The sequence below is a fragment of the Quercus lobata genome, chromosome 3 (assembly GCF_001633185.2).
Source record: "Quercus lobata isolate SW786 chromosome 3, ValleyOak3.0 Primary Assembly, whole genome shotgun sequence".
Classification (NCBI taxonomy): Eukaryota; Viridiplantae; Streptophyta; class Magnoliopsida; order Fagales; family Fagaceae; genus Quercus; species Quercus lobata.
Genome location: NC_044906.1, coordinates 221,626 through 247,277, shown reverse-complemented (window position 1 = coordinate 247,277; position 25,652 = coordinate 221,626). Strand labels below are relative to the sequence as shown.

General features: G+C 34.1%; 1 protein-coding gene and 1 long non-coding RNA gene across 9 annotated transcripts; both read right to left on the bottom strand.

The window, feature by feature from the left end:
- Positions 1 to 2,821: 2,821 nt before the first annotated feature.
- On the bottom strand, positions 2,822 to 7,934 carry LOC115982244 (acyltransferase-like protein At1g54570, chloroplastic). 8 transcript variants are annotated; one of them, XR_004089571.1, is made up of 3 exons: positions 6,838 to 7,120; positions 4,620 to 4,778; positions 2,822 to 4,501 (listed from the first exon to the last, which is right to left on the bottom strand). XR_004089571.1 is itself a non-coding variant. In XM_031104787.1 (3 exons), the coding sequence occupies exons 1-3, from the start codon at positions 7,784 to 7,786 to the stop codon at positions 3,409 to 3,411; spliced, it is 282 nt and encodes a 93-aa protein (XP_030960647.1). In that variant the 5' UTR covers positions 7,787 to 7,934; the 3' UTR covers positions 2,822 to 3,408. The 8 variants fall into 8 exon arrangements, 1 of the variants encoding a protein (XP_030960647.1); XR_004089569.1 differs by lacking the exon at positions 6,838 to 7,120 and having other exon boundaries at positions 2,822 to 3,704; positions 3,894 to 4,501; positions 4,620 to 5,893; XR_004089567.1 differs by lacking the exon at positions 6,838 to 7,120 and having other exon boundaries at positions 2,822 to 4,296; positions 4,397 to 4,501; positions 4,620 to 5,893.
- A 7,612-nt stretch (positions 7,935 to 15,546) lies between these two features.
- LOC115978965 lies at positions 15,547 to 18,800 on the bottom strand. Its single transcript, XR_004088906.1, has 2 exons — positions 18,489 to 18,800; positions 15,547 to 16,255 (listed from the first exon to the last, which is right to left on the bottom strand). It is a non-coding gene; the product is annotated as an uncharacterized LOC115978965 (long non-coding RNA).
- Between the last annotated feature and the right edge of the window lie 6,852 nt (positions 18,801 to 25,652).

Sequence of the window (25,652 nt, the reverse complement as noted above, 5' to 3'; positions counted from 1 at the left end):
TCAATTATGCATTTTAAAATATTTAGTATGACTTTTTTTTCTTTTCTTTATTCAATTGGTTGTGAAGAGATTTAACTTTGCATGTTTCTTTTTTGTGCTTGATAAACTTTGCATTATGACTTTAAATTAATCAATTATATTTTTACTAATTATGGTTAAATTTTGGTAAATAAAATCTTATAAAAAATTAAAATATTCTGTTACTAAACGAAAGAGGAAGTATTATTTTCCACAAACCTCAATAATCATTTTAGGTTTGAAGTGGAATGTCATGCAGTCCATCCAACAAGCAGTAATTGAAGGACGCAGACCCACATGCACGTCACATAGATTTCTCTCATGGTCTCATCACCAAGAATAGTCCGCGCCTTGTTGACGAGTTTGAGAGCTCCATGGGCTGCTGGGAGTTAAACAAGTCAAAGTTAGGGGTGTGAATTGGGTGGATTTGGGTAAATCATAAATGGCCGGGTACTAAACACCCATTGGACCATTTATTGCCCATTTATGATTTAACCAAATATTTAATATCCATACTCGACCCAACCCACCCAATTACCCACTAATCTATTTTAAAAAAAATAACCCATAATACTTTTTCTTTAATCTTATATATATAAAAGAATTTTTTTAATTCAATAAAAGGGAGAATATATAAAATAATTTCAACTTTCCCAGCAACATATATTCTCACCTTATCTTAGTCCTCACCAACCTCTATCCTATAAATATACATATATATATATATATATGTATATATATATATATATATATAATTTTATATTCACTCACTTTCCATGAAGCCAAACAAATGCAAACCACCAAAAGAAATCAAAATTTTCTTTTACTTTCTCTCACTTTCTGATCAACCAAACATATACGACTGATCGCTAAAAGAAAAACCAAAAAAATTCACTTTCTCGCACTTTCTAACCAACTAAATAGAAACAAATCAGCATATCATAGCACATTCAAAATATGGCTTGCATTCATGCTATCAAAGGCAATTATGGCCCGTCTGGTAGTAGTGTTTAGGTGGTATTGTTCAGTTTTCAATGTTGTGAAAATACGAGTTGAAGTGTTATATAAATACGCGCCAAAAGTGTTATTGTTGTTTAAACACTCAAAAGTTATAAAAATATATAATAAAAAGCTATACTCAAAAGCTAAAAGCAATGCATATACTTATTAAATAAAAAACTAGAACCACAACATTTTCACTATAATAAGATACATGTGCACATTAAATGTAGTTGAAATCATTAAGATCGTCTTCTCATAAAATATCACATCTAGGAAAGACTCATATGAAGTTGTCAATACGTTGTCCACAAGGAATAAATTAGTACTAAGACATTAGAAGTGATAGAGAGAGGGAATATAGATGTTGTCCATGATAGGGAATAGGTTAGTACGAGCCTTGCAAAGTGGGTGGTAGCGGTCTTAAAAGAAGAATTTTGGATTTGACAATTAAAGATCATATTAGAAAAGATAATATGTAACTCAAAACCATGCTAGAGAAGGCAAGACATAACTTTGACTTCATGATAACCTGTATATAAAAATATGAATGAGAAAATAAAAAAGTTAAGAAAGAAAACATTGACAATTAAAGGCTTATATCTACGCCTGAAAGCTTTAAATGACTATATATTTACTATTATATTCTATGTATTTTACAATGAAATTCATTAAAAGATGTTATTATTAGGATAAGTCCTAAACTAACCCAAGGTTGAGTCTTAAACTACAAGTAGGCTTAAGATTACTTTGCTTGCACTTCAAGCAGGATAAAATACAATGAACATGGACCAGAGTTCTATAACAGACTTGACCCCAAGCAGGATAAAATACAATGAACATGGACTATAGTTCTATAACAGACTTGACCGCTTTGACCAAGATTGAGTTGCGCTTTAATATCTCTAACAGGTTGCATTAACCTACCTAAAGGTAAAGAACACAGCCAACAAGTATGACTAGCCCGAGATTAAGAATAAAAGGCCAAGACCAATTGAAATCATAAAGTTGTTTATCACAATGAAGCAAACAAGTAGTTAATTTGCAGTTCATATACAATAAAAAAAAAATCATTAAGTTTTAGCGTGTGCTTTATATGCAGTCGATTATCCGGCTCATGCCTAAAAGGGTAGTTGATCTAAAGGCCTCTTGGAAGGGGCAGTTTTCAAGGCACTGTATTATGAAATTTGGAAGGAAATCCCTCTGCGCATCCTGTGGAATATTTTGAAGGAATGAATAATCAGACTTTTGAAGGCCTTGAAGGATCTACATTGGATATAAAGACGATTTTTTATGCACTCTATAAGATTGGATGGCTACTTTAAGTGGCCATTCTTTCTCTACTTTGCTGGATTTTCTTGATTGTAGTATTCTTTACTAATTTATGATGCACCTTTAGTACACAACCCGCGTACTTCGAAGCACCTTTTCTTTTCTTTTTTCTTTCAGTCAATTTATACTTACTAAAAAAGAAAAAGAAAAAAATTGGCTAACTTCCGGGTAGCTTAAGGTTTTAGACTGCTGGTTCTCCAACATAAAGTACATGACCATATCGTTCGTCCTAAGCATAGGAGGAACCAGTATTCCATCTTCTATTTAAACTGAATAGCAACAGTTTATAAATGGTATGTCTTTTTGTTTGCCTGATCCTCAATGTTAAAGAGTCCGCTCAATCTTTAAAATCACCAGGTTTTTTGCTCTGAATTGAGTCCTTAGTGTTCAATTTTCAAGTAGAATACAATTATCATGGAATTTTAGTCCATTGACACTTTAATATTTTAAATATTTTGAGATAACTCAAAGCTGATATGTAATCATAAATTTACAGAAATTTTAAAATACATCATCTAAACATGGTCCTGGGCTCCAAATGGATTGAACCATATCCAAGAAATTTTGAAGTTCCAATAGTATTGTAACTCAATTGGCACTTCCTAGTGCTTCCAAACGAGACATCCAGGGTTCAAATCTCCCTCTCCCATTGTAACTATTGAATTATCCAAAAAAAGAAAAAGAAATTTTGAAGCATTTCAGTGTTGGCACCATACATATATCAAATGAAAAAAGTAGTCCACCAATGTTCCATTGGACAAACTGAAGCCAGAACAGATGGAAAAGGATGTTAGTAAAGTTGGGATTCAACCTGGTTGGATTAGGTGATTTTAAACCAATGCAACAAAAGTAAATATTTGGTCAATATGACTGAGAGTACCAAATCAGAGGAAGTCAATGCTCATGAAAATCTAGGTGTCATTAGTAGCTTTGCTAACGTGAAAGTGATGATGAGAGCTAACCATGACATTATATGATGGATTTACATATTCTCACATACAAATAAAAGGGTGCCCATTGTCCTTGAAGTGACAAACAACACAATCTTGTAACGAGTTCTTAAAATCGTTCGGCTTCATCTCTACTAGGAAGCATGTTATCCTTGCCACTGAAATGCAAATACTTCATCAATCTTTATAATAATTAAGATTTTTCCCACTTTAAAAGTAAATTCTTCATCTCAGCAAGTAAAATCCAGCTGGTAATCAGTTAAAATTTAGAGAGAAGAAAAACCTAGCCAACACAAGAACTTTGGCTTTAACAGCATGGAGACGGGAATAGGCATAAGCAGCAGCTGATTTAAGCAGCTTCAGCTTCCAAAGAAGAGTGTCCCACGGCATAATATCATCAAAACCCTGAAAACAAAGTGGAGTGATGCAAAATTCATATTGACATCTTACAATAGCCCTGACACCACAATATTACTTGGGCTGCTTCCATAAGTAATTTAAACTATAAATGAAAAATAACATAAAAAAAATAAATAAACATTTTAAGGCAAATGAACTGAGGTATCAACTTAGACTAGACAAAATAAAACCCACCCCAACCAGCAATCCTTCTGTATGCATAAGCTAGTATTTTACTGGCAACCTTGAACCCATATATAGGTGATCAAAACTTGAAATGTTCTGGTAATGCAAGTGAGACACATTGAATAAATGTATCTCATCAAACTATTCAACTGTAGGACTCAATAGGCTTGGTTCCCCAATAATGGAGATTTGCTGAATGTGGCAAAAATGTATCAAATATCACTCAGGGTAAGAATACAGAAATAAACTAAGATGATCAAGTCTTTATGAACATACTAGCAATAATATTAAAAAAGAATTGATATCAAATCAAGCATCTAAGTTCACAGCAGCAGCACCAAATATCACAGCAACTGAATTCATATTTCATGCACCATAGTAGCTGATTACTTGGCATGCGGTATTCCTAAGACTAAAGGCACAGTGAATTAGTTAAATCAGCAATAATGTATCCGATTTTTTCACATGTTGAACAATTCCACAAGTAGACTTGAAGGGGAAAGATTAGGTACCCATAACTGAGCCAAGAAGATAGAGAATTGTGCTATGCAGTCTGGCAGGCATAGCTTCCAAGATAGGAAACAATGGTTGCAGATGAGACCTGCCAAATGATGTTGCTAAAATGAAATGATAAAAGATCAGGATTTCTCAGATGATCAACCATTGATCATCAAACAAAAACATACCAAGATTATATTTATAAGAAAAAAATGAACAGAATATCAGGAATCTAACCTGGATTTGAAAATATCAGAACTAGGTCAATGGCAGGATTACGAGAAGCAACAGCAAGTGCTAGGCATCCTCCAAAGGAATCCCCAACCAAATAAATTGGCTTATGTGGAGATAAAGCATGTTCAAACCTAACAGTTTCTTCTATGAGTTTTACCAGCCCTTCATACAACAAAATTCACCGGAATATAAATTATTATATCTTGTATATTAAAGGATAATACAAACCAACCCACGTGTAAGAAACATGCACATGACAAATTTGTTAAGGACATAAAAATATTTGTTCACTGCAGCAAAGGAAATTTCTAAGATTCTTTTAAAAAAAATGATCTCAATTATTAATGAAATCAATTGTGTAACTAAATTAACATAAAATGTGATAAAATTTCATCAATTTAAATTCACTTGGGAGATGCCAACCTATTTTGGTTTGGCACAAGGGAGCCCATAGGCAAGTGAAGACTAAAGAAGTACCTGACCAACCAACAAGCTAAATCATACCCCCATTACCCACAAACACTCTCTATGCTTTTCAATTCAAACAAGTGCAGAAAGCATGTACAGCCCCCAAAGGACTCTGTGAAGGCAGTGCTAAATGATGCTGAGCGAAGGAAATTTAAGGAAGAAACTGTGAGGCTTTGGTTAGAAAAGTTCACCAACGCTTGCTACGAGATGGACGATGTGGTGGACGAGTGAAATACTGCAATGGTCAAATTAGCTATTCAGAAACAAGCAAAAGAAGATGCTGATAAGGCTCCTCCTGTTTGGAAGAAGAAGTTATGCTCCTTCCTCCCCTACCCTTCATGTTCTTTCCGTCAAGTGGCTAAGCTCAAACTACGCCACGATATTGCTCACAGAGCTTAATGAAAAATTTGATGAAATTATGAGAGAGATGTATGGATTTGAGTTGAGTGGAAGTTTTGCCTCTGAGGACGACTACGTTTTTAGTTGATGAGTCAACATTTCTTGGTCGTTTTTAGTTGATGAGTCAACATTACTTGGTCGTGATGAGAGACTACTCAATATACAACCAATATGCTCATCACGACCAACAAATGTTGACTCATCCACTAAAAACGTAGTCATTGATCAATCCTCAGAGTCAGAACCTCCTCTCAACTCAAATCCATACATCTCTCTCATAATTTCATCAAATTTTCATCAAGCTCTATAATGTTGTGAGCAATATCATTGCACAGTCAGAGCTTAGCCACTTGACAGAAAGAACTTGAAGAGGAGGAGATGAAGGAGCATACCTTCTTCTTCCTTCCGAAGAGGAGTAGCCTTATCGGCATCTTCTTCTGCTTGTTTCTGAATAGCTAATTTGACCATTGCAGTGTTCCACTCGTCCACCACATCATCTGTCTCGTAGCAAGCGTCAGTGAGCTGCCTGCCTTCGCTCAGCATCATTTCACAGCGCCTTCACAGTTAGTAGATTGCCTTGAAGCTTTTGGACTGCTTCGTCGACCCCAATAACCAACCGTAGCTCTTGTTCTGCCTCCTTAGCAGCAACTGAAGCCAACTGCGTCAACACATCACAAATTAAGCCAAATGGCGTCAATTTATTGAATAAACTTGAGGCCAGAGGAAACAAAACTGGATAAAAATCTTAGAATTAGGGCTGTAATTGGTTTGGTTCGGTCGATTTTTTTTATCTGGCCAAACGAAACCGAAATTTTCGATTTGCAAAGTTCTCAACCGAAACCGAACAGAACAGTTGGAACTCAATCGGTTTCAGTTTGTTTCGGTTTCGGTCGGTTTTTAGGTTGGTGTTCGGGTTTTGCCCCTTGAGTTTGGGCCAGTTGGGCCTTTGGTTTTTTTTCCCAAAAAATTTCTGTTTGGGCTTTAAAAAAAAAAAAAAATGCAGTATTCAGTATGTTGTTACTTAAAAAACAGAGATTCAGTATTTTAAAAATACCTAACTTTATTGATAAAGTATTAAACAAAACCCAAAATGCAGAACAGAGAGAGGGTTATCAAGATTTTCAAAGAGCACATGAGACAAAGGCAATTAAAGAAACCAACTAGCACAAGCAGCCAAGCACACGGGTTATCGATTTTTCAAAACCCTTACTTTATTTGCATATAAAACTTGAAAAAATAAACATCTTGATCTTGATTCACTATTTTCAAAGCCCTAACTTTATTGATTCAGTATAAAACAAAACTCAAAACACAAAAAAGAGAGAGGGTATCGAGATTTTCAAAAGAGACTCACGGTGAGATGAGAAGCCGATGATCAAGCAGATTTGGAGGCTAGGAGCTCCTCTATGGCTTCGCGGAGACGGTCCTCGGCTTCCCGGAGGCGGCGCTCGGCGTCGACGTTGTCTTGGAGTGGCGGCGATGGTGGAGACCCTGCTGCGGATGTCATTTTCGTCGCACAGTCACAGCGAGAAGAGAGGGTGGCGTTGGGAGGTGTCGGCAGAGGCAGAATAGGGAGTGTGGAGTGGAGGCTGTCTGAACGTGAGAGTGAAAAGAGTGGTATATAGGGTAGGGTTTCTGACTTTGGATTTTATAGTCTACTTAGTTTTAGTTTAATTAGTTTACTTATAGTTAATTAATTTGATGGGTTTTAAAATGCTAGCTGCGTTTGGATTACGTCCACGCAGACGCGTTTCAGCCTCCTTCATTTTCCCATTTTCAATATTTTTTTTTAGCTATAATTTTTTAATTATTTTCAGTTAACAGCGAAATAAGCAATACCCATTAAGCTAGGACTGGATTAATTTGATAACTGCTATGTTTAATCATATAAATAAAAAAAGGCCCAATTCCCATAAAAAGAAAAAGGCCCAATTGTTTTAAAATAAGATAGAGGCCCAAAGTATATATAAACCAAGAGAGGCCCAACGCAAAGCATATGTAATAACAATGGTCAAAGGCCCAAACCTCAAATATTTACAAACTTTATATTATATATTTAATATAAAATATAATACAATAATATATTTTGGTTCGGTTCGGTGCATTCAAATCAGCCACAGAAAACCAAATTGAAATTTTCGGTTTTTTATATAATAAAATTGAAACTGAATCGAATCAAAACCCAAACTAACCCGAAATTTTTGCAACCATTCGATCAATTTGAAATGGTTTTTTCGGTTCCTCAGTTTTTTGCACATCCCTAATTTGTAGTGAAATGAAACAGGACTTGAGGAAAATCTCATGTATTTGGGTGAAATTAAACTGGAAAAATCTCAAATTTGTGGGGTGAGAAAATGAAATGAAGCAGAACTACTTTGTTGGATGAAATGAGGAGTAGTCCATGACATAAATTTGCTGAAGAACTCTGGGACAACAAGAGAGAGAGAGAGGGAGAGGGAGAGGGAAAGAGAGAGGTTTATTACTCATTGTGAAAAGAAGTTGAAATTTTTTTAAAAAAAATAAAAAATTTGAAAGAGTTGGAATTTAAGGTGTGAAAAGTAAAGAGATTTTTGTTCTTTTGTTTAACGATATTAACGTGTAGCAATGTGACCGTGAGTGACACTGATAGAGTGAGTGTTGTGGACTGCATTCGGAAGTGGGAATGGGAGAGTGAAATAGGAACCTTCAAAGTTTCTGACATGCATTTGATTGCGTGAACCAAAGGAGAAATAATATTCATATGGTGGCATCTTGTGATTTTATTTTGAGGAGCTCTTGAGTCTTGACAGCTGCATTTTATGAGCTGGGCTCAGGCTCATGGCCAAGTAATGATTTAATTATTAATAAAAATAATAAATAAATGTTAGATACGAGGAGGGATTGAGATTTATTCGGTAGACAAGACTTATTGCAATTTGCAATTACTGAGAAAAAGAACTTTTAATTTCACTAGTTGAGTGAAATAAGCAAGAAAAAAAAAGTGAAAGTTAAAAAAGAAAAAAATGAGAATGATAATTTTTTTTTTTTTTTTTTGTAAGAAAGATGCAGGATAATTACACCTACAGCTAGTGCATTACTACCGATTCAATCTGAATAAATAAGTGTGGTCAATAAACTTTTAGTTCATTGATTAGAGTGAGAGCTCAAAAGAAAGAAAGAGAAAATGATACTCCTATATAACTACTGAATCAACCAGTTAAACTAGAAAATGGCACCAATTCGATCTAATAAATTAAAACCCCTTAAAATTGGTCAAATCCAATAAGAGCCAAGAATTAGGAGTTTAGGACCAAAAACAATTATTTAGAGCTTGTTTGGTTTGGGGTCTAACTCATTACTCAACATCCATCACTCAAAACTCATAACTCAAACTCATTATCCATCACTCAAAACTCATTATTCACCAACAACCCAAAACTCAAAATAATTTGTTTAGTTCATCATTCAGATTTTGATATCACTCATTTTTCCCCTTTTTAGTGGAGCCCACACCTGCCATAGGAACAATATGGTAACCTCAGCCCATATAAAAAATGTTTAAAAAACTCCTTCCTTCTTCTTTAACACACGCTAACTCCCTTCTTCCCAATTTCAGCAAATACCCATTCTTCCCAAATCTCAACACTCGTAGAATCCAATCCCAAGCTCTCTGATTTCCATCTTTAACCCACGCCATCAAATACCCATCTCCAACACACTACAAATTCCATCTCATATCTCTAATACCCATCTCCCTAAATTCCTATCTCTAGAAAACAAAGAGACCCATCTCATGAAGTTGTGCACGGACCCATCAAAAGCAAAGTTCGAAGCTTCTCTTCTCCAGCAAAAGTCGAAGACCATCTCTAGCAAAAATCAAAGATTATCGGTGAGTTTTTGTTTTCATTTCTTAGTTATGGTGCTCTGCTTCTCTTGCTTTGTTGGTCTTCATTTTGTTTTCTTTCTCTACCCCAAAAGGAACACCAAAATTCATGAATGGGTTCCGAAACTCATATCTCTACTTGCTTTATTATTTTCCCCACATTTCTTTTTTCCTGATGTATGCCTTCATGACCACTGAAAATTGAGTTTTAATTTTGAGTTTGTTTAGCTTTCGGTGACTATGCTCTGAGGTCAGGAATGTCAGTATTTGGTTTCTTGTGTCTATGCTTTGAGGTCAAGAATGTGGGTATTTGGTTTCTTGTGACTATGCTCTGAGGTCAGGATTGTGGGTATTTGGTTTCACTTGCAAGTATGCTCTAAGTTTGTCTAGATTGCTCTCGTGTGATTCTGCCTCTGTGGTATTTGTTTGTTTTTACTATAATTGTTTATTTTGTGCTATATGCAGAGGTTGTGGTGTTTGAACTAATATTGGAAGGAAGTAACTACTCCTCCAACTCCAATGGCCATCTATGCAACATGGATCGCTCTGTGGTTAAGATATCATTGAAGCTCCATAACTTTGGTAGGAGGTTTTATGGTTGTAGAGAATGGACGCCGATGAGTTTACATTTGTGTTTAATTACATTGCTTGTGATATGTCATAAATTCCTTCATTTTGTCTTAATTAATATTGTCATGTACGCTGTAGGATGATCATCGATATTGTAAATTTTTTAGATGGTTGGACAGCAACACCTACGAGCGTGGCGCGGAAACAACACCTATCGTGATAGCAAAGTTCGAAAGGCTGGAGAATGAGGCAATGCTTGCTACTGTGGGTGAGAAAGAAGCACATGCATTGTTTGAAAAAGCACAAGAAAGAGAAAAGGTTGCATAATGAAAGGCAGAAAAATGTAAGGTTGCACAAAGGATTGCTAAAGAGAAGATGAACATGTGTAAACAAGTTATAGTTCTCTCATAGGTGTTGTTTATTGTATTCTACTTATTTAGTACTAGGTTTGGGGATGTTGGAAGGAGTTAATTGTGTCTGCCATGAGAGTGTGGTGTATGTAATAGGTAATATGTAACCCATTGACTTTGGACACATAACTCCAACAATCTGATGTAACACTTGACATTTTAATTTAACATAATAACTCTTTGATGAATATCTTTCTCCTTATTAATTTCAGCTTGGTTAAAAAAATGTATCCTAGTTATCAAGCCCCATATATAAGAGTATCCAACAATCTGCTGTAGTTTTTCAGTTTACCAACAAGTAACAAATTGCAGGTTCAAGCATCCATTACTGTAAAGTTGTGCAGAACTCTAATACCACCTAAAAACTTGCATCTATTATCTTAATCCACTAAAATTTACTGATAGTGTCACAATTATAAGCTACCAATCCAATTATCAAATTATTGTCATATCTCTTTGACAACTCTCAAGTAAACATGAACAAGAGGAAGCTTATGAGTCCAAGCCCCTCACAAAAGACTAAAACTACTTGTAACCATATCACATATAGATATCACATACATATCGCATACATGTCACATACATATCACATACATAATTATCCACCTATAACCATATCACATACACAATATATGGTCCTTGAAAAATACTCCATTGCGTAAAGGTATTACATATAAATGCATATAAGCATGTCCACCTGTACTTACATTACCAATAGGTATTACATATACCTACTTTAAAATTGCCAAAAGGAATTACATCAAAAATGTCAATAGGTTATTGACATTAGCCATTACATGTAAGCATGTCCACAGTTAATATAAATTTACAAAAAAAATGCATCATAATGTCCAAAAGAATGCATCATGTATTATGCTAAGTGACTTCTAGTCACAGTACCCAGACCTATACAAAACTCCCAATAAAAAGTCATAGGAATAGGTACTAGTTTTATACAAAAGTTCCAACAAAATAGGTGAATCCTTAAACATGTCAACCATCAACATTGACATCGCACGTACTTCTCCCACATGTGCTCAGTCATATCATCCATGAATTCGCTTGTTGCTTTCTTCGCCGCATTAGACATCTCCCTCACATGCCTCCTTTCGGCACTTGCACTCGAATCAGGAGAATTCCCATTGTTTCCAGTTTGTATATCATCCCTATCAACGTCAAGATTCTCCCATGAGTTAAACATTACATCTCTTCAATTATTGATGCGTATAAAATTATGTAACGCACAACACGCAGAAACAATCAAACATTGACAATATTGCTTATACTTCGCCACGCAACTCAAGATGGGAAAGCGAGCCTTCAAGACTCCAAAAGCCCTCTCAATTACCATGCACAATGAAGAGTGTCTATAGTTAAACAACTCTTTCCCCGATTTTGGTTGCCTAGTACTCCTTCTGAATTATTGGGCATGATATCGGATGGCCTTATGTGATGGAAGAAACGATGCACCAATGGGGTACCCCGAACCAAGTAACAGGAACCTACAAAAATAGCATATCTAAATCAATAATAATAAAAATTACACATATTGATAAAAGTAATGAATTAGTAATAATCAAGGGGGGAGGGGTTGTGGCTTTGGAGTTTTATTATTTGATTTAAACACAAAAACACAATGTGGATCAACTTCAATTATATTAAAGTTAAAACTATCTTAGCTAGAAAATTGAGGTTTGAAAATTGAGGTTTGGGCATCTTATTTGATAGTTGAATGAACTCCATTAGTTCTACAAGTCTCATACCAATAAAGTCAAATCCTCATGATAAGCACATTTATTATACAAATAATAAGAGATTTTATACCAGAGTTGGTCTTTTCAACAGAGATATAAATGAATGGCAACAGTCAAGAGAGCAGAAAAAGAAAATAAACACCAGTAGCCATGAGTTCAAAGCTGTTCAAACTATGATAGACTTGAAATAGAATATTCTAATATCTTCATTATCATCATACTTCCTTCCCCTGGTACTAGGCTATCTCCAATGCATGCAAATTATGCCGAAGCTCTGGAAAAGTCACAAGCTATAAAATTTACTATATTCTTGACCATGGATAAAAAAAAAAAAAAAAGATAACAGCAGCACAAAAGAGAAAACAAACTTAAGATAAGAATAGAACGTTTAAGGAATCTTGAATATTTAGAAGTCAGAGCTCAAGATTTTTTTTTATTTGACTTACATATAGTGATTAGAACCAGCAATGATTGTATTTTTCACAAACTATATTACCTAAGATAGCATTACTAGACTACATTTCCTACAATAACAATCGTTTGGCAACAAAGTGGTACATCTCCTTGGAAACATGGAGTTTTAAGGATCAACCCACTATGGGTGAGATTTAAGTGATTTCTATCCACCAAATTTGATCATCAACCTTAATATATTCATTCATCCATCCCAATAAAGAGGGAAAAGACAGACAATAATGGAGAGAAAGGAACAAAAAGAAACCATTCCTTTGTCTGCAATTACAAAACTTTGAAATGCAACAAGCAATGGAGGGATGATATATATGCCTTATAAAAAACCTGTATAAAAAATACTTTTTAATTGTTAAAATATAAATGAGGTAGGTACAGGAGAAAAAGTTAACTCTTGTCCCCACCCTATTTGCTATGCAAGGTAGGGTGGGTGAGGTGGGTGGATACCTGCAGGGTCTAGTTTAAATTTCCATTCCTTTATTTACTCTAAATACCAAGGCTACTCCATGAAGATGCTGTAAATAAATCAGCACTTGAATCAAACAACTATCTATGTAATCTTTCACACTGAACTAACCAACACACGAACATCTTCCAAGTAAATTCCACACCAATATCACATCTAAATTTAACTGAATATGCATACTTCTCAAAAGTACTTAAACCACACTTCCAACTCCAAAATGACCTAATCCACTCCTCATTGGCATGCACACACCCCTTGCACTCCCTTACACAACTACAACTGTCACACTTACAAATATCCACAATAGTATACAATACACCACTGTCACAATACAATACCTATCACACTAATCAAGTATTATAGCCAGTTGATAGCTATAAACAAAAAGGTAATACAAACTTGAACAAGATAAGCTTAAAAAGACAGGCAAATCTAATGTGAGTGATTTTTTATTTAAATGTTACTTCATTCTTCATGATCTGCCAAACCTTTATTTTTTTTTAATTTGGATAATGGCCGCCTGGGTGCATATATACATCAGTTTATATTAGGCCAGTTGAAAGCTATCTCAAGTACAATGGAAAAAGAAAAGGAACTATGTAAAATCTGATCTAGAGAAAAGTACCAAAAACAGGACTTACTTTACTGCAATTTGTTTTTCAAGAACAGGACTAACTTTACCAGGGTTAAAGAGGAAATCAATGCCAAATTATAGGAATAGTAGGTTTGATTAAAAAAAATTTCTTCTTGTAAATTTTTAAGTTTTATGTTTAAAATTCAACATTTAGTTGATAGTCTCCTTTATTTTTGGCAGGATTGGGTCAATTCTCACAACATTAGCAAAAAACTAGGAGAGCATGTTTTGGTACTTTCCTCTAGATCAGATTTTACAGAGTAGATATGATTTAAAAAGGAATTCACATATTGCAACCAAAGCTAACAAACTTCAAGGAACGATCTCTTTCATTTCTAGTTTGCCCTTTTTTTTTTGGACAGTTTCTAGACTTGAATGACTGATGGAACAAAGTTTTTAAGGTCTCTCCTCCTTTGCATGAATGAAATCATGAATGAAATCATGAATGTAACACAACCAAAGCATAAAAACAATAAATTTAGAGTAGTAACATATAGCAACCAGCTCATTCCATAGAAGTAATAGTCAGAACTTGAGGTTTAAAGCTCAATCTTTAAAGCCTAAGGGCACAATCTGGTCATAGAAACAGAGGACTAGCTGCTGCTTGCTTGTAGCAGTGAAAATTTAAAGGTTGCAATACATATGAGGTAGAATTTAAGTTAAAGACACATACCTTTCGGTGGCCATGGGAATCCATGCTTCGAGTCTGTAATAACTTCTTCAAACACCCTTGAGTCCCTGACACTTCTCTCCTAACCAGAATGGACATACGTAAACTGCATGTCATGGTCACATGCACACATGATGTTGGTTGTAATAGTGCTATTGTGACTCTTGTGAGACTGGAGTTTTTCCACTAAACGCTGAGCACTAATATGTGTTCCGTCGATAGCTCCTATGCTTCTCTACAATGAATAGTGTCGATTAGTTGAAATACTATACAGTAATGTGTGAACAACCATTTTGGAAGAACTAATATTATGAAATAATTTACCTTAAACTAAAGGTAGTACTTGTTGTTCCCCTGCAAATGCTTTGGAAGGCCTACCACATTCAGATCGGGCTTGATTAAATGTTGGCCATATGTGTGGATAGCTTGCAACACCCTAAGGAACTTGCGGTCCACAGTTTCAGTGGAATGCTGAAATTTGTCAACCATATGTCGCATCCGAGTATTATGGCTGACGATGTACAAGAATATGACCACTGCCTCCTACACGTCAACACGCCCTTTCCCTTCCTTCAAGCACCCATAATGGTTCAGCTCATCAACCAAGTGATAGAATAGATCTAGTGTCATGTGGAACATGTCATTACAATTGGTAGGATTGTCATCTCTCACTTCGGCCATATAATCGCTTCCACTTAAAAAGCTAGTACATTGTGGGTGCTTGTCGTAATGCCGTTGGAAATATGCCACCATTTCACCAATAAGTGGAAATACAAACCAAAACTCCTCCTCCTCTCTGTCATACTCCGAGTCTGTGTCTGCACCAGTGGTTATGTCATCATTACAGTCATTGATATCCATGTCATTATCATTGAAACTAGTGTCCATGTCATCACCACAACCACCAATGTCCATGTCATCATCATCAAAGTTAAAATAAGCATCACCAAAATTATACTGCTAGAAAGGATCACTGGGGGAGACCATTATACCCTATACCCTACAAATAACATGAACTAAATAACAAATATTATAAAAAATATAATACTATAAAAAAATATCGAGCACATAACAAAGCCCACACACTAATTTAAATAACATCAAATTCACGGACATAGTTCACAACACTTTAACATTACAATAAAACTACATTAAATAAAAGTATTCAACTAAATAAGAGAAATAAAACCAAACGTCGAACATTGTCCAAGCACACACACATAAAGTCCTTAAATAGTACTTAAAAACTAAACCAAGTGATTCACATCGAAGTCATATAACAAAACATCACAAAAGCAATCCCCATTAATTATCCCGCTGCTAAGCATGGTGCTCCATCCACCTCCTTCTCCTATGCTCTAGCATGCCCATGAACAACACCCTTTTCTTCTTTTGAAAAGCCTTGGGGATGTTAACATAGGTGTCATCATCAAGATCTTCATATTGGTTTAGCACTTCTAAAGCTCTCCCAAGTGAACAAGGATCGCCACCACCGGTGGATTGTGCAACATGATCAAAGCTACGACTAGACTTTCCCTTTTTCTTGGAAAACCTTTCCCTTACTAAGACAGTGTACTCTTGAAGAGCCATGATCATCTCACTAGCCCTATCCACTTTCTTGGCAACCTTCTTCCCTTTGGTAGTAGGCTCTTCCATGGGACGATTGTTCGCACGTTGGGTTTGCTCATCAACAAGGGGATCGTCTTAGGTTATGCCCTCCATGTTAGGATTGTACCAATCATCATCACCCAACTATGTACAACATGCCTCATTGGCAAGTTCCTCCTCCAGAGCACACCCTTCATCACTATCTGGGATTGGCATGTTTGAGGAAATTTGAAAGGAATCGGTTGCAGTATTAGGGGCAAAAAGTTGCTTTAGCTTGTCATAATTAGGACACTCTTTCTTCCATAATGTAGCTGCCTTAGAATCCCCCTAAAATGACAATATATACATCAAAATCCTGCTAATATGAAATAGAAAATTACAAACAAATATGCAAAGAATTAGGGTAGTAAATATAACATACCACAACCATCTTAGCCCACACCTCTTCAAAAGCAGTAACTATTTGGGTTGTCTCATCCTACCCCAACCTGGTATGCAGCAAAAGCTAGCCCCACTTTCTCTATTTTTGTCTAAGCCTATTATGCTTATCTTTCACTTACTTAGGGAGGAAATTCTTTCCAGTTTGCCCATTTAGGGTTTTCGTAATTGATAGCCAAGTTTTAACCTTAAAGACACCCTGTTCCATATTCCCTTTTTGTTGTTCATCGACCATAATGTCAATGAAAATTTGTTCAATGTGGGGAGGCCACATTTTGTCATCAGCATCCTAAGTTTCTTGTGCCATCTAATACAAATTTCCCAACACAATTGCATATGTTAATATATTTGTATATTAATAGTTCTATGAATGGGCCACTTAAATATCTAACCAACCACTCAACTTAAGTGAAGAAGACAAGAAAACCTATTTAGAAAGTAATTTATTTCATAATTCTTCGGGTGCTAGTTTCATAATCAGCTGCAGTATTAAGATGTAAAGAAATCAGAGGAAAAGATACTACCTACTACTAGTGACATAATTTGCAAAGAAAATCAACTAAAACATATTGCACTAATTAAAATGGAGTAAAAAAAAAGAAAACCCACATATTTCTCTTCAAGGCAGAATGGTAAACTTACATATAAAAGACTCATAAACAACCCCATGAATATAAAATCACATATAAGAATGAAAGGTTTCTAATAACACATGTAAGTTTCTAAAAACAATAGACATAACAGAGTATCCATGATGAGACAGTTGTGCATTATAACATGCTATATGGAAGAAAATGTCAAGCAATAAAGAAACAAATCAATCCTACTTTAATTAATAGTCATTCAAGTGATTAACATAGAATTCATCTGCCATAAAATTAGACCTTATTAGCGTTGTTCCTTGATGTTCTGTTATAGGGTATGTTGTTCTAGCTATGGCTTTTGTTCCAATGATTTCTCATTTCTGAATTTCATTTCTGGTTCTTTACATTTGAAGCATAGGACTCATATGGGAATTTGTCACATTCCCTGTGTTGAATACTACCAAGTATATCATATTATTGAACATGTCACCTAGCATATTTTGGTAAAGCCACATTGTAGTGGTACCAACAACAATGGTTATTCCATGTATATGTGAGAGACTGTGACTCATGCACCCATTACCATTTGGCTAGATATCACATCACTTTTTTGGTCACTAAAATCTAACTATTACCCTTGAAAGGGGAAAAATATTATTGTAGCACTACTAGTTCATAGATTGGACTATAGTTACTCTTGGACACAATTGAAGCAACAATCTGATATTGTTCCATATTAATTCTAACACAATGTTCTTCATATTTGTTTTTTTTTTTTAGACACAGGTTCTATGATATGATAAATTTTTTCCATCTATATAAAGAAGCCATCTTTTGCATCACATCTCTCATTAACAAGGCCATTTGGCCAAAGATGTTAAATTTTGAGAAATTCAAGACATTATCAAGAAGTTTACTGGCATGTCCTCTCTTAACAAGGTAGATATAACCAGTAGGATATTTCAACCACAATTCCATGAACATCAAAATCTGATAAAGCTCAAGTGCTCAACTAACCTAGTAAAAAAAATGTGCATTTGTTCATAATGGCATGACCTCCATGTGAGGAGAAGAATAATGACCAATACGACATGCCACCACACGACCAAAGTGCAAGGAAACAATTTACATGTGACTTAGCTCATCAAACTTGGTGCTTAGGCAAGATATCTCAATAAACCAGGAGTCAAAGCTACAAACAGTTTGAATTAAAACCATAAACAAATGCTAAAGTTAAATATAGGATTTCTAGATTATCAAGTCAATCAATTTATGTAGTAATCTATCGATGCATCCAATAGTCCAATACTAAAATATAAAATATTTCAAAGTGCCAAAGGATTTAACACGTCGGGTTCAAAACGAAGGTAGAACTTAAGAAATTTATAATATTTCAAAAGATTACGAGGAATGCTATCTCACAAGCCACAATCAACATCGGTACTTTAAATCAAAAACCCCCTTTCACATCCAACAAAAAACCCAAATCAGACCATGGACATGGAAAATGAAGAGGGATAGAGAGAGATATATTGCACCTGGGAGAGGGAGAGAGAGGTATGGACACGGTGACAGAGCTTGGTAGACTCGCCGATGAAGATTTAGGCCGGGTTTAGTGCTTTGATCACATGTTGTTCTTCAATCTCGCAATGTTCTTCTCAAGCCTGGTTTAGTGCTGCGATCACGGACTGTGGTGCCATGGAACTAGCTCGCTGGGGATGAAAAGGGAAGGGAAAATGAGAAGAGGGAAAATATTCAGCAAAAATTTTGGGGAGAAATGAAATGGAACAAGGGAGCCCCAACGGTAATAACCCAAAGCCTAAGATGGATGTGACAATGCACTGGCTTTGGGGCCCACAATCTCATCTTATTTACGGACTTGCCATTGAGTTCCAGTTTTCAAGTTTTGAAAACACTTGAATCCTATTTTCACTTTCCATCACCCACATCCATTTTTTTGAGTCATTGAGTCATGAAAATAGTGATCCAAAACTCCTCCAAACAGATGCTCATCCGTGGGTCCCACTCGGTTTGGATGATGGATCATGAAAACTGAGCGATATCACTCAGTTTTCATCCCATCCAAACAAGCTCTTAACCGTACTGATGATGTCATGTACTTACTGCGGGGATGCAAATTTTGAATTCTTCAATGAGCTTCGCAGTATATGCTTTTTCTAATTTTTGTATTGGTAGAACATGCTTTTTGTATTTGCTCACCCAAATAATATACTAGTGTACACTTTTAGTAATTCTTAATATGCTATTTTCTTTCACTTATTAAGGATTAGGTGGTTATCAATAATTTTGAACCAAGGTCGGTTTTACTCAAAAATAGAAAAGAAAGAATCCTCAAGCATGATTTTAAAATTAGACAGATCAAAGAATAAAAAAGGAGAATACTTTTTGATGGTCTAACATCATAATTAATATAAATAAAAAAATTTAATTTGATGTAAATTTTCCTATCTTATATATATACACACACATATAATTATTAATTAAAATAACTTTTATACATACTACTTTTTTTTTCTAAATCTAATTAGTAATAATTGACAAAATATATCATAATAGTATGTTACCTTCTTTTATAAAAACAGTTAATATAATAGGCATTATTTCACCTTTTTTAAAAATAAAAAATAGTAATTAAAAAATAATAAATAAATAAAACAAAACACTAAGAGGGTGTTTGGTTTGAATTGTTTTGTGTTACACACACACACTTGTGAGTAAATATTTACATATAGCAATCATGTGAATATTAACTCCAACAAATTATATACAATCAAAACATGTAACATATATACATAAGTACCATTTGAGAGAGAGAGAGAGAGAGAGAGAGAGAGAGCATACAAGTATACAATACAATAGCATGTGAGTATTTATTTATTATATAGTTAGCATATGAATACTAAATGTTATACAAAAACAAACACAACATAAAGAAAAGAGAGGATTGGAAGAGTAGCATCTTGTTGTCATCCACCACTTTTTCATTTTATTCATGCAACAAGATGATAAAAAGAAACTCATTAGTACCAAGAAATGTTAGGGACAATGTAAGCTTATAGGGCGTTCAAAGATTCAAGAGAATGAGCCTTGGAAATAAAAAGTTATAACATTAACTTTATTATTTTAGAAAAGCAAGTTTTTCTTAGAAAATATTTTAATTTGGAAATTTTGAGAAAAACATTTTTTTAAAAAAAGAAAACTCCAACGTGGTAAAGCACATTTATCTTGGAAAATATTTCTGTCTTTCCTTTTTTTTTTTTTCTTTGCAAAAATTTGGCTTTCTTAGGAATAACAAAGAAAATGTTTTTTTTTTTTTTTTTGAAAACAAACACCCCATTTGAAAACAATTTCTGTGAAGTGATAAAAGTGTTTTTTGAAAACATGTATCTTTGAAGAATCATTCCTTTTTATGAAAACGTTTTTGAAAAATTTTTTTGACATATTTTAGAAACCACTTTTGAAATCATATGAAAAAAAAATTTCAAAGCACTTTGGAAATTTTTTTTTGAAAACATTTGTGTTATAATTATTTTTTGGCGAAAATGCACTTTTGGTCCCTACATTTTGGGCAAATTCTCAATTTAGTCCCTAAATTGATTTTGCTCTTAGGTTAGTCCTTGATTTCAAAAAATCGTTTTTATTTTGGTTTCTTTTGTCAACTCAGAAACAGAAAAATCCGAGGTGGCAAACGGAGTGCATAGGTGGCATCTTAGATGCTGATGTAGCTATTAAAATAACATTAATAAATAACACGTCAGCATCCATGTTGGCATTTTAATAAATAAAATAGGCGCATCAAAAAATTAAAAAACAAATTATGAAATAAATTTTTTTAAGAATACTTTAAATCTTTTTTTTTTCATTATTTTTTCAAAAGAACAATATTCTTCTTCTTCCCCAAAACATGAACTTCATGCTTCATGTTCTTCCCCAAATCAAACCCAATAAATCCAACCCACAAACTAGTAGTAAATCAAATTCAATAAATCCAAGAAATAAACATACAAATCCACATAAAAAAATTTAAAAAAAAAAACCACAAACACGAAACCAAACTTACCGAGACCCAAATTTGTAAACACAAAACCAAGACCCACAGCCACACCGATCTCCATGGTCACACCAATCTCCACCTCCACTACCGACCACCCACCCCCATGTATATGCAAAAAAACCCCACCTCCAACCAAATTTGTAAACACAAATTCGAGATCCATAATCCAAGACGCACACCAATCTCCACAGCCACGCCGATCTCCACGACCACAACCCACCCCCACTGAAACCCAGAAAAACCTAGCCATCTCCAACCAAACCCACAATCCAAGACCCACGGCCACATCAATCTCCACCTCGACCATCGATCTCCACCTCCATTACCGACCACCCACCCTCACGGAAAACTAGAAAAACCCAGAGGTTAGAGAGTCGGGTTTAGAGAGGGGGAGAAAGTCAGAGATTAAGAGAGAAAGAAAGAGAGAGGGATCAGAAGCTTAAACAAAGAAAGATACAAACACAAATATGTCCATGAGAGAGAGGAAGAGAGGATCTAGAAAAAAAAAAAAAATGAGAAGGAAACAAACACAAACACTTGCCAAGAAGATTTATTTTTCAAGTTATTTTTTTTTTATTTTTCTTTTTTTGGTTTATCTTAAAAGAAAGAAGAAAATGAAATAGATACAAACACAAACATGCTAACCTAGAATGAGAAAGGGTGTTAATTTAATGTTTGTTTCTTAAGAACGCTCAAGAAAAATTAAAATAGTTGCTATAAATTGTTTTCTCAATCTTTAAAATTGAAAAAAGTTTTTTTTTTTGAATTTTTTGAATTTAATTTTTTTATTAATTAAAATGCTGACTTGTCATTTTTAAAAGCAAAATAATTTTTCTAATATTATTTTATTTTCCATATCAGCATCTAACATGTCACCTATGCACTCTGTTTGCCACTTCAGATTTTTCTGTTACTGAGTTAACCGTAGGGACCAAAATAAAAATGATTTTCTAAAATCAGGGACTAGCCTAGGAGCAAAATCAATTTAAGGACCAAATCGAGAATCGGCTCAAATGTAGGTACCAAAAGTGCATTTTTGCCTTTTTTTTTTTTAAGATTTCGGGTTTCCCCCTTTATAAAACGATTTTCTTTTTTATTTGAAAATAGATTTTTATTTTGGAAATAGTTTTTAGAAAACAGATTTTTATTCTAAAAACAGTTTTTTTGAAAAGCAGATTTTTTTTAAAAAAAAAATTTTGAAAACAGTTTTTTTTTTTTTTTTTAAAGATTCATAAAACAGCTTTTTTATTATGAAAGCAGTTTTATAAAAACAGATTTAAAAAAAAAAAAAAAAAAAAAAGAAAGAAAGAGAGTTTTATATATTAAAAAAAAATTACATTCTAAAGAAAAAAGCTTTGAAAAAAAAAATTTTAAGTTTCGGATTTCCCCCTTTAAAAAACAGATTTTTCTTATTTGAATTAAAAAAAAAAAGCATAAAGAAAAGATTTTTGTTTTGAAAATTTTTAAGAAGATCAAAAAAAAAAAAATTTTAAAAAGTTCCTTTAAAAAAAAAAGACTTGATTTTTAAAGAAAGTGGTGGAAAAAGATTTTCGAAAAAATAATTTTCTTAGAATAGTGTGTAGGGGAAATGTTTTACCCAAGTATATTTATTTTATGGCACATTATTAATGAGAAATATAAAGAGACAACAATAATAAAGTGCTAGAAAATAGATTGCAAGGAAAATAAGGATCTTGAAATTTAAATGATGTAAAAGTAAAAAACTTGAAATTTAAATAACATAAAAGCAAAGATCTTAAAATATAAATGATATAAAATAAAGAGCTTGAAATATAAATGACATAAAAGTAACGAGATTGGAATATTGTAAAGGTTGATTAAAAAATGTTTTTTTTTTCTCTCTTAAATAAATTTTAATCTCTTTCAAGCCTCATGGATTCTTCAACATAAAGAAATGGGAGTTCTAAACCATCACCATGAGACATACCCACATTGTGCTCTAATGGAAGTTTAAAAACCATATAAGAGAGATAGTACAAAATCTTATTTTAGGTGTGTGTATATATATATATATATATATATATAAGTGCAATAAAATAAAAGGGGAGAGGGGATGTGCAAGAAATTAAATGGGATGACATAAAATAAAAGGCAATAAAAAAATCCCTAGATGCCTAGGTGGGATAGGATTTCTTCCCCCTAAGTTTACTTCCCGTTCATAGCCGACGAGATGTTCCAATAGCCATCTAGGGATACCAACACAATAATATAAGCCAACAACAATAATATGAACATTGAAATAAAGAGATAGATATATTGCGAACATTGAAATAAAGAGATAGATATATACGCAATATGTACAAGAGCATAGTAAAAATAAAAGCAACTATGAACAACAAGCAAAGTGAAAGAAATGATTTTTATATATATGGAAGTGATGATTACAATATAATAAAGGGGTGGCATAGGTTTAGTTATTAAGGAACTGACCCATCCCTGTAGCCTTATCCACAAAGATTACAACAAGAAAAAGGATGAGGATTTTTTGTGTAGGGTTTCCTAGAGAGGGAGAGGGGAGAGAATTTTTTCAGAATTTCCTTAATTTTTCTGACTTTTGCTCACTTTTTTCTCTCTATTTCTCTCTTTTTTTTTTTCTTTTTTTTTTTTTTTCCATAAAGAACTCTATATATATTTTTTCTTAAAAATAGGTGGGGGGGGGGGGTGGTATTTATAGGGGAAGGTGGAAAATATATTAAAATACACTAGTGCTAGCTGCCCATAGCAAGGGGCAGTTAGCATTGGTGTATCCTGATACACCAATGCTAGCCTCTCACTTTTGCTACCTAATAAACCTTTTTTCTTTTTCTTTTTTTAAAAAAAAGGTTTGGCCTGATTTTCGCACGACTGTTTGGAGGCCTTTCCGAGCTTTGTTTCCTTCAAATTTTATATGCACAAAAAGCACTTCATGTCTAATTTATAACAGTCCTAGCCTTGCTTGATTTGGAGCTATGGTCATCAAGATATCACGCTTGGAAGGAAGGTGATGCAAAGTTGAAAATTCTAGACGTTTTTTCTTGAAAAATTCATATATATCAATCCAAAGTAGATATGGTCGAGCTCCTTTGGTGAAAATTAGCTAAGACCTTTTTCTTCAAGATGGTCTAGCCTGCTCGTTCCAATTCTTGCCCAATCGATACAGTTTATCGCGCAAAGTCGAGTAAAAAACTGCTAGTTTTTTCTTAAAAAAAGTAAAGATTTATTAGGGTTTTCAATATTTTGGTGATATCTCATCCGTTTTAACTCTAATTTTGGCCCGTAGTTATCGTTTCAAAAGGAAAAATATGCCCGATAGTCCAAAATTCAACACGATCTAACGATTGAATCAAAAAGTCAACTTTTTGACCATGCCCAATTAGGGTTTTGGTCTTAATTGCTGTAAAATAGATTTTTCAATCAATGTGACTTTTTGATTCACTGTTCAAACATTTTGTGCTTATTTTTTCCCTTTTTGGCTTTGAAATCCATGATTTTGCACCTTTTTCAAATTTTTTGATTTTTTGATCTTTGTTTTGACTCGTGAATTAGGACCGAACAAAAGACGGTATCGACAATGTTAAGCTGTTTTTCGTAAATAAATTATTTGTCAAACATTGTTGGGTTTTGTAAGATAACCACACTTGGGTCTGAACATAAAGGACTTTCAATCTTGCAATTCTTTATGCTTTGGTGTATTGTATGATTCAAATCTGCTTGTAAGTAAAAAAACCCAATTTTTTGTGAAAACGTTTGCCATTGTCACAGGTGAAAAAAAAAAAAAAACTGTGTTATTACTGATAATCTCTACTATATGAATGAACTTAAATTTCAGTTTATTTTCTCAATGCATGTCATAAACTTGTAAAATTCCAGATCCACAAGCCCTTCACAAAAAAATTCTAGCAAATTTTCCCCCAAAAAATAAAAAAATAAAAACCCCACATAAAGTGTCATACTTTATAGTTTTCGTAGACACCCAGAAACGAAAAACAAAGTAGCATTATTACAAAACACTAGAGCCCGGCAGAACCAGACAAAACTATAGAGGCAAAAGAATCCGAGACTGGACAAGATCGTAATTAAGAAGAAACCAAAGACCCAAAATCCTCACCTCAGCTTATACTCCCAGAAACTAGCTAATTAGTACATTTTATCTACAACAGTGCGTGTAGGTGGAGCTCTTTTACTTTCATTGATTCTATCATGGACACAAACTTGATTCTTAGCTCATACAGGTATTTGAACTCAGAGAGACAACTTGATTGTAGCCAATACTGGGCGAGCCAGGGGCCAGAGAGGCAATTGCCCCACGAGCTTCCCAAAAAATTGTTTATAGTAGGCCACTGCACATACAGTGTTTTGACCTTCTGGCCCATTTGGTAGTAATGATTGTGAAAATACGTGTTTGAGTGTTAATGTTAGAAAAATATGTGTCAAACAGCCCTACCAGTGTTATCAATCACCTCTAAGTCATACTAAAACACAATTCTAACTCCACATGAACCTGCCAGCCATCAAGACATACTCAAAAGCTCCACCTGAACCTCCCCTTTTTCAGTGGAAATAAAGCGATATGTATTCAATATTAACCAATCTATTGGAGGAAGCATCCGCCTGAAATGAATTGTAG

What these genes read in the sequence shown, in the direction of transcription:
- LOC115982244 (XM_031104787.1), bottom strand. Translation starts at nt 7,786, where the DNA reads ATGAGATTTTCCTCAAGTCCTGTTTCATTTCACTACAAATTAGGGATG. An exon ending in AATGGTTGCAAAAATTTCGG is followed by an intron (nt 3,705 to 7,675) that starts GTTAGTTTGGGT and finishes CTTTGTTTTCAG; the next exon opens with GGTTTTGATGATATTATGCC. An exon ending in AAAGTTCTTGTGTTGGCTAG is followed by an intron (nt 3,458 to 3,582) that starts GTTTTTCTTCTC and finishes TTTGCATTTCAG; the next exon opens with TGGCAAGGATAACATGCTTC.